This window comes from Ipomoea nil, unplaced genomic scaffold (genome assembly GCF_001879475.1).
Source record: "Ipomoea nil cultivar Tokyo-kokei standard unplaced genomic scaffold, Asagao_1.1 scaffold3169, whole genome shotgun sequence".
Taxonomy (NCBI): domain Eukaryota; kingdom Viridiplantae; phylum Streptophyta; class Magnoliopsida; order Solanales; family Convolvulaceae; genus Ipomoea; species Ipomoea nil.
Window position 1 is genome coordinate 1712624 of NW_017619597.1, and position 9930 is coordinate 1722553.

The 9930-nt window shown below is 34.7% G+C and overlaps 1 protein-coding gene across 1 annotated transcript; it reads left to right on the forward strand.

Moving 5' to 3' along the window:
* Nucleotides 1–5785: 5785 nt before the first annotated feature.
* Nucleotides 5786–6857, forward strand: LOC109167528. Its single transcript, XM_019316549.1, has 2 exons — nt 5786–6237; nt 6353–6857. The coding sequence occupies exons 1-2, from the start codon at nt 5786–5788 to the stop codon at nt 6855–6857; spliced, it is 957 nt and encodes a 318-aa protein (XP_019172094.1).
* Nucleotides 6858–9930: the final 3073 nt, after the last annotated feature.

Below are 9930 nucleotides of genomic sequence, written 5' to 3' on the forward strand. Positions count from 1 at the left end.
GTACAATGCGTGTATGATAACTAGTTATTTACAAAAACATTAAAAAAATAAAAAAGTGTTAGTTATGATTGTTACTAATTGCATAGGTGTAATTAAAAGTAAACTAACAAATTTTGGACTTTGTAGGACATCACTGCTGGAAATTATGGAATTTTCAACCACCTGAAAGTGATCTTAAATCAAGTCGAAAGTCTTGTTTCGACCACTTTTGGTATTTCCGAAAAACCTTTGTTGCTATTTCCTACCACTTTTTGCTTTCGACTTAATTTAAGATCACTTTCAGGTGGTCGGAAATTCCATAATTTTCAACAGTGTGTCTTCACATTTTTCATTATTTTTAATATCATAATTCTCCACTAAATCAATTATTTTGTTAAACTCTTGCTAATGATGATGTTGGATTTATTTTGAAGAAAAAAAAAACACAACAAAAAACACATACACGTTATGCATGTAATACGGATTTAATCAACCCACATTTGACCTTGTTTGCTTAGCCATTGAGTCATCATGATTTACATCCCCAAATGCTTTATCGACCGAAATATGGAGGCTCTTGGCATTGAGAATTCAACATTTTGGGAGAAGGATCTAATCAACCTAGGTATTAAAAACAATACTTAAGATGTCAAAAATAAAATATGTTAAGAGTCTAATCTAATGATACATAATAATGCTTGACTATCAAATGTTATTAAAATGTACGTTTGGTTCAAATATTAGAATTAGACTCGTAATTTAAATTAAATATTTTATAATTGCAATGGTTTAAATGAAATAATTATCTTTATTTGAAACCTAAAAGCATACTATGTGACAATCCATATTATTTTATTGTTTTTGTCCATTTTTTTTATGTGTTTGTAGATGTATATATTTTACTTTAAATGTTGTACATTTTATTTTATTTAAGAAAATTATCATTATTACATTTTGTAGACAAAATTCCTCTTATAACGTTATTATTTTATAACTCAATCACAATCACTATTATCATAGACCTACACCCATCATATCTTTTTCTCATTATTTAATTATCATTTCATTAAAATTATCATATCACAATTAATTTAATTGAAGATTATATTAAAATTTAAAAAAAATATCTATGAAATTGCAAGATATAATTTAAATTAATTTTTTAAATTTTTTATTTATTAATATTTTAATATTTGACATGATTTTCGTGCATCGTAAATACAAAATGATAATACAATTATAAATATGGGTTTAATTTCTAGATAGTGCTTTGCTTACTCTGTTGTGACAATGACTTTGCGCGTGAGCATTAAATGCTAATTATCATTGTATGAGACCATCATTACCTCTTTTCAAGGGTGTGAATGGCAATCTAGCGTACCGTGACATATTATATTATATTATATTTTATTAAATTTTTTTTACCCATATTCTAAACTATAATCTACGAAAAATGAGATTAACATGATTCTTTTTTTAGTATTTGAGTTATGGTGAGAGAGAAGATTAAATATATCTACATCCCACAAACATAATAGGAGTTAATACTTAAGAAGAATAATAAGAGTCAATAAAGTTAGATTCCTAACGAAAAGTAAAAAATAGTCTGTAATTGTCTGTTGAGATGAATAATTCATATTATTTTAATTTTAATATTATTAATCTGCTAAATGAACTAATTAATTACACTTTTTTTCTTTTTGTATATATTTAGTGTTTGAATGGAGTAAAAAATAATAATTAATTAATGGCTCAATTGCATTATTATAACTATTTTGAGTGCTTATTTGACACTTATCTCTATTTTGAAAATAAGTTTGAATCATAGGAATTTAAAAAGAAAAAAAAAAACAAAAAAACAAAAAACAAATTGCATGATATATAATCGGAGACCCCAGTTTTCAAAGTAAAAGAGTATTGCAAAAATGAACAAATTATATCATGGACCATAATTCATTATTATAATATTGTATGTTCATTAAAAAGTATCATTGATTATGTTTCATTATTATAATATTGTAGATTTAATATAATAATATTGTAGTTCATTAAAATAACATCAATTTGCATATTACAATTTACACATATTACTCTGTATTTTTTATATAAATAAAATCAATGTTACAAAATATCTTATTAAAAGTATCTCATTGAGATATTTTGGATGATAAACATAATACTATATTTTTTTAATATACTTGCAATATTGATAAAATAAACATTTTATATTGTGAAAATGAACACTCAGTATTCTTTTTATGAACCTATTGTAAGTTTGGTATTTGCAATTTACAATACTTTGAGAATGAATATAATGTAGTGAGTTAATAAATGTAAAGATTTCATTATCTAATCAATCTCAGGGAAAAAAAAATAATATTTCAAAATGAGAGTTTACAAGATCAAATGAACAGTTCACATATAACAACAATTGAGGTTTCAATCATAGACATAAGGAAAAACATATGAATTTATATGTTATAACTTAATTGTATAACTCTTTAATTACTATTCGATAACATAAGTGAGTCTAATATAACCATGTTACTTTTAACAAAAAATATGTTTAAGTTTTACTAATTCATCAATATTGTATTAATGAGACTTAATTTGTTTTGTTTTTTAATATGAAAATTGTTAGGACATTATTTGTATTCTTTATTACAACCATCTACGACAATATTCATCTTTACTACTATTTTTATTATAAGTTGAAAATACTCATTTTGATTATATTGAAAATAATCATTTTTATTTTATATTAATTATTTAATATTCAAAAATTGTACTAAGTATTTACTTATTTTAATTTTTGTTGTGGGCATTAATTTAATCACGTAATGTGTGCATTATAACTAGTTATTTGCATAAAAATTGATATGGAATATTTCCCGTTCATAGCGGTTGTACGATGGTCAGTATCGGGTCCTTTACCCGAGATGAGCACGACCTGGCTTGAACCAACCATATCCTTTACTTATCCTGATCATCTTGGCTACCGAGCTACGGTAATTAGCACGCATGTAGGTCCCTCACCACTCATCACGCACTCAACCTATTCCGGTTGTGGACGAGATAACGACATGGACCCGACATTAAGATGCTTACCCTCATAAATATTAAGGCTCATTTATGAGCCCCTACATAAACTTGTGCATGGGCTCCACGTGCCCTTCATGCCGCAAAGACCGGAACATGTTCCCTCCCTACTATTATAAATATCATATTTATTACTGAGATGACTTTTTGGTTATTTCTAGACACTGACCTTAAATTCGAGAACCTCTTAATCTATAGTGAGTATTCTGAGCCTTTCATTTAAACCATCAAGCCAACTAAGCAAAAGGGCCGAACTCGAGACTGACCTTAGTACCGTATTATATAGTCAGTACCATCTGTATATACTACATCAACAATATAAAAAGAAAAATAAATTTAAGGTGAAAAAAAATAAAGAATTTAATTTGGTCGACTTTTTAAGTTGGACCACGGTCCAACATGGTATAACAAATCGTACATATGTGGATAGTTTAGGTAAATTATTCTGTGGAACCAGGTCCACCTTGTAAGGTAAATTCAATCTAAATGTCTACAATTTACATATTAAATGTCCATAATTTATCTTTTAAAAATTCATAATTTGTATACTAAGAACACACAATGTTAACATATATGTAATTGATTACCTTGTTTTGTATTTACAAGTTTTTTTAAATACTACAGTCACATAATATTAACAGACCATGTATTATATTCACAAATTCTCTTATACATGTGCAATGTGTTTTGACTTAAACACAAATTATATTCTAAAAGTTTACAATTCTAATATTAAAAATACACAATTTATATGCCGTTTAGGACCATGATCCGCCTTGCAAGGTGGACCAGTGGTATAACAACTCGATAGTCTAATACCAATTGTTATGTTGTGGAATCGTGTCTACCATATGTTCAATAATTATGAACATAGAACCGTGTCCACCTTGCAAGGTGGACACGGTTCTATGTTCATAATTATTGAACTATATGTTCATAATTATAAAACTATATATTCATAATTTTTGAACTTCATATTCATAATTATTGAACTCTATATTCACAATTACATAACTCTACGTTGATAATTACTCAACATAGAAGCATACCAACAGCCAACATTTCAGCCTGGACAAAAAGTTAATTGTCATGACTATCTTTTTTGGATTGAATTTATTGGACTAACATGATACCCAACATTTCAGCACATACTTAACGTATAAATTTAAGATATTGTTTAATAAAAAATCAGATTTATACCATTTGAACCCTGTGGCGATGGTAAAGAGGTTAGCATATTTGGCCAAACTTGTTAAAATTTAGTAAAAATATTAATAATTAATTAACATGGAATATTCATAAAATTTATATCAAAATTTATTTGGAAAATACTAAAATGTTATTATAATTGGCAGTATAAATGTATGATGCATCCATGTATAGCTATAAATCCAATAATATGGCTTGTTTCGTTATTAAAAAAATGTTCTATTTAACAACATAGAAGCATTTAGACATTTGTTTGCGCAGATCATGGTTTGCTTTTCTATTAAACTACATCTAATGGCGACTATAAGATGATGGAGTGTGCTGCATACGAGCCTGAGGCTGATCCATCATTTTATCGAAGAATGCAGTTGCAGGAGGATTTTCGTTTTATAAATATGTATGTATGCATCTTCAAATGATCGCTTGGGCCAAAATTGCAGTCCCTTTGTGGTACCAACAGCAAGAAGTACTCTGTGCTCCTTATCATGGAAATTTATAGTGCATATACTGAATGCAACTTCATTGTCGTGAAGTTATCTAAATTGCCATTAACCCCCATTCCAGCATCAACAAAGCACTCCTTTTTAGCATGAGTAATACTACATGTACTCTCACTTTCTACTCCATTTTGTACTCCTTGTTGAAGTGTCATTATTTGATTGGTTTAAAAACAAAGTGGACCACTGTTTTTCTTCATTCACTTGAATTTATTGGTACACGTGGCGGGAGTTTATACTCCATGGGAGTACATATATCATTTTCCTTTTAGCATTTTCACGGTCTTCTGCAGTAAGTGCTCATTGATCACTCTTAATGATTACTGTCAGCTTCTGTTTAGGTTGAAGCACAAATTTCCTTGGGGTATACCTCAAAGGTATAGCTGTTTCATTGAAAATGATGCTACCGGAGTGGATCTCGTTCCTTCACCACCACGGCCACTACCGTCACCGCGACGACGGTGAAGAGAAGCTCGCAAAGTATGCGTCAAAATACTCATCGATTCGATCACGAGAAAATAGAGAAGAATTACGTTTCGGAAAGCGAACTCGCAAGTTCCTAAAGCAGTATCTTGATTGAAGATCATGATTAGGGGGACACTCACACATATGGAGGACCAAAATTGTCCGTGCCACTATAAGTCTAGGACTAAAAATGTCTTTTACTCAACTAAAAAATATGTTAAAATGCAATTATTTTAATTTTTTAGTTTTATATAATTTAATATTATTTGAAATGTAATTGTTTTTCATATAAAATGTTAAATGCAAGTAATAAATACTAATTGTATGAGACAATTATGGCAGGATCAAGTTTGATCCCAAAGCATAGCTCAGGCTATGCCAATCTTCACGATGTCTTGTTTTCTTCTGCCGAGGACTGCATGTGATTCTATTGAGAGACTGATGAATCAGTTTTGGTGGCAGACTGATAGAGCAAATTCGAGGGGAATCCACTGGATGTCTTGGTCTCGGTTGCAGTGCTAAAGTCAGAAGGTGGAATGAGGTTTAAAAGATTAAGGGAATTCAACTTGGCTCTTTTGGCAAAGCAAGGGTGGAGGATTTTGGCTAACCCGCTTTCTCTGGTAAGCAGAATTCTTAAAGCTCGTTACTTTCCATCAGTAAATTTTCTCGATGCACCGTTGGGTCACAACCCTAGTTACATCTGGCGAAGTATCCGAGCCAGTCAGGATCTGTTACGTAAAGGAGTGATGCGTAGAGTGAGTGATGGGAAGGACACTGCGGTTTGGGGCCAGCCTTGGCTTTTAGACATTACGAATCCTTGTCTTCTTACGCATGAAATTGAGGAGCTTAAAGATGCTAGAGTTTCGAACCTTTTGGATGGTAATGGAAGATGGGACGAGGAATTGATAAGAGACATTTTTTATCCACAGGATGTCCCTAGAATCCTAGCTACACCGGTATCTCCAGAGTATGAAGATTCGTGGTGCTGGTTTGGAGATATAAGGGGGGTGTATACGGTTAAACATGGTTAAGAGCTTAACAGAAGGGTCTGTGGGGGCTGGTACAAGTTTAGATTTTAAAGTTTGGAAATCTCTTTGGAGCAGTAAAGTTCCCCCGAAGATCTGCAATTTCATGTGGCGCTGTGTTATGAATGTCCTACCGGTGCGTGAAAATCTAAGAAGTAAGAGAGTGTTTGTTGGTGGTGGTTGCCCGTTGTGTTCGGTGGATATGGAAACGATAACACACATCCTATGTGAATGTCCAGTAGCCATGTGTTTGTGGGACTGCACCGACATCCTGCAAGGGAAAACGTTCGTGCATTTTGTGGAATCAGTTTATGAGAAACCAGATGCACATGATGCAGTGTTGATGGCGACAAGATTCTGGACGTGTTGGCTCGCCCGGAATGACAAGGTGTGGCATGGCAAAACTTGGTCTTCATCAACGCTAAAAGAGAGGGTGACGCAGTTGGTTATACAATGGCAACGGGATGTGCATGTCAATACGGCCACTAACCAGTCATCTAATCCGCCTCCTGCTACCTGGTCGCCACCTCCAAATGGCTTATTGAAATGCAATGTTGACGCAACAGTAGCCGAAAATTTCTGAGGGGCAGGTGCGGTGATTCGTGATCATCATGGTGATTTTGTAGCGACTTATGCATCCCGCCTATCTTGTGGTCGTGACCCGTATATGGCCGAGGCGCTGGCCATAAAGGAGGCTTTAACATGGATTAAGGTTCGGGGTATTACTCAGATTATTATTGAAACTGATTGTTTGAACTTCTGTAACAGTTTTCATTCTTCGTACCTTGACCTATCCTATGTTGGTGTGGTTATTAGGCAATGTGTTGATATTGTCAGGGATATTGGGGATGTTTCAGTCCGCCATATCTTAAGGTCAGCAAATCATGTAGCTCACATGTTAGCACGAGCGACTAATTCTATGTCTGTCCTAGGTGTTTGGGACACAGTCCCTCCACTTTGTATTTCATCGTTGTTTTAATGAAGTTGATTGTGTTTGGTTTTCAAAAAAAAAAAAAAAAAAAGTTTGATCCCAAAACGAATTTCAATATAGAAAATACTACTTGACTTTGAAGATAACTTATATATTTTGTCACATCGATGAACGTAGGAGAATTGTAATGTTATCTAAACATCTGAAAGGTAGAGTAGAGTACATGATATACACGCTAGAGTCCAATACAATATACACATGTAACAATAATATAACACAAGATATATAAGGAGTCCTAATACGCCCCCGCAACTCAAGGTGGTAAAGCAACAACATTGAGTTTGACATGCAAGAATGAGAACCGAGATGAACCAAGAGCCTTTGTGAAAATATTTGTTAGCTGATCTTTAGTGGAAATAAACTGAACCGCTAAGTCCCCTGAAACCACTTTGTCTCGCACAAAATGGTAATCTATCTCCACGTGTTTGGTCCTAGCGTGGAAAACTGGGTTTGGATAGAGATACATGGCCCCCAAATTATCACACCAAAGGCGAGGAGGAGTAGGCAGTTGGAATTTGATTTGCACCCGCCCCCCCCCCACCCCCCCCCCTCGCGCGAGAGAGCCTCGAGCCTCTATGCTATACAATTCTACAAGCTTCAAAAGAGCCGAAACCAACCTCAGTGGTTTCGGCCACCTCTAGTGGCGTATGTTGGAAAATGATTCTGTCGTTTGGCATAACGTAGCCCGCAAGGCCAGCCAATTTCCGGACGACATTCGTGCCCGCAGGTGAGCTCGGGCTTGATTCAAGCCTTTTTCAATCTCTGCTAGTTGGAATTTGATTTGCCCCCCCCCCCCCCCCGGAGGGTGGCCGTATGTTGGAAAATGAGGAAAATGATTCTGTCGTTTGGCATAACTTAGCCCGCAAGGCCAGCCAATTTCCGGATGACATTCGTGCCCGCAGGTGCCGGCGCACACGAGCTCGATTCAAGCCTTTCTCAATCTCTGCTAGTTGGAATTTGATTTGCACCACCCCCCCCCCCCCCCGCACGAGAGAGCCTCTATGCTATACAATTCTACAAGTTTCAAAAGAGCTCTTGTATATAAGGGGGGAAAATCTTCATTCCAAAGCAATGTGGGACAAAAAGCTCACTTTTTTCCTTCATTTTCCAACTCAAATGGGTCTACTTTGAGAATCAATATCTCATTCACCCATTATCCGTTTTGAGCGTACAATATATCAATCTCTTCGTCTCACTACGAAGTATCCGAATCCACTTTGACCTGACCCAAATCGGAGTGGACCCCACTGATAATTGTACCACAAAATAGCCACTTAACATGCCTTTTTATGCCATTTTAAGCTATTTTTTCCAACACAATCTAGTTAAGAGTTTTGGTTTATCTCTGGCTTAGCAATTGTTGTGCTGTGCAAACAAGTTTGAAAGTCTATTAACTCCCCCCCCCCCTCTAGACTTTCACCTTACCTCTTTTGGGACCAACATGTGCCTATTTGACACTTAATTTAGTTCGTGGTGGGAATTGAGCACTTCGCAGTAGTAGATGGGTCTATTTGACACTTCTGCCTTAAATTAATCAATTAGTTAAGTTATGTTTAATCCGATTTAATCTTGTGATCATGTTTAGAACGCCTAGATCATTATACCTATTTATTTTAATGGTTTAATGTCGGTATACAACTTAGTATTTTGAGGGTCCTTGGGCTTGAAGACGGTGATGTAGACGATGAATACGACGATGAGGATGAAGATCAGAAAATAGTGGCGACAATGCAAGAAGCTAAATTTGTATGCCCACTCGGCGCTTTGTTTTATATATATATACTAGTTTTTTACACGCAATTGCGCGATTGGAATAATGCCCAATGCTTTTTTTTTTTTTTTTTTTAAATAAGTACTTTAAAGTATATTAAGGCAGGATTATATTGAAATTGTTCATGCATAGATAATTGAAGGTTGAATTTGCATATTTAAATAGGTAATTCTTCTCCCAAAGGTTGAGCCCCCAATCCCAAGGGCCCCCCATATTCAAGTGCGGCAGTGCGCTTAGGTGCGGCAGTGCGGTTAAATGTAGGTCATTAGATTAGATAAATTCAACGAATCACATTCATCCAGGCTTTTTCGATATTTTCGCGCACGTTCTCACACTACGCGAACTGCAAGGTTAAAGTCGTCATTGGGCACCTGAATAGATCAAATCATAGTGTTGTGTGTTTTATGTTCGTTATTGGTGCATTATTAACCTTACTGTGGTGTATTTGAGGATTCGTGTTGGTGCCAAGTTTAGGTGCGCCCGTGCCTTCCCATGCGGTCAGTGCGGGTGCACTAATAGTTATACAAATATACACCATCCATGTTAGAAAATGCACACCAAAAAAACATGTCACAAATTAGATATGCATCACCAGAACGCACCATTAGGTATGAATAAAAGCACCACACAGTGTTCAGAAATACACCATTGGGGTGGTGAGTTATATGGTGTATTTTTTGAGTGTGTTGTGTGTTTTTTGATGTATTTGTGCATTTCATTGTGGTGCTTTTTCCTAACACTATTGGTGTCTTTTGTTAACACTGTTGGTGTATTCTGACAAGCGGCCAATATAAATGACCACTACAATTACCATAACACCCCCCACTTATTAGGACGCGCTTAAATCTTTAAATCTTCAGAAATTAGCCGCTGCCGTTAGATTAAGCAAAATGG

Bases quoted from the DNA above. Each gene is read 5' to 3' on its own strand.
- LOC109167528 (XM_019316549.1), top strand. From the start codon at position 5,786: ATGAGGTTTAAAAGATTAAGGGAATTCAACTTGGCTCTTTTGGCAAAG. The intron at 6,238-6,352 runs GTTTGGAGATAT...TCTTTGGAGCAG, and splicing joins TATGAAGATTCGTGGTGCTG to TAAAGTTCCCCCGAAGATCT.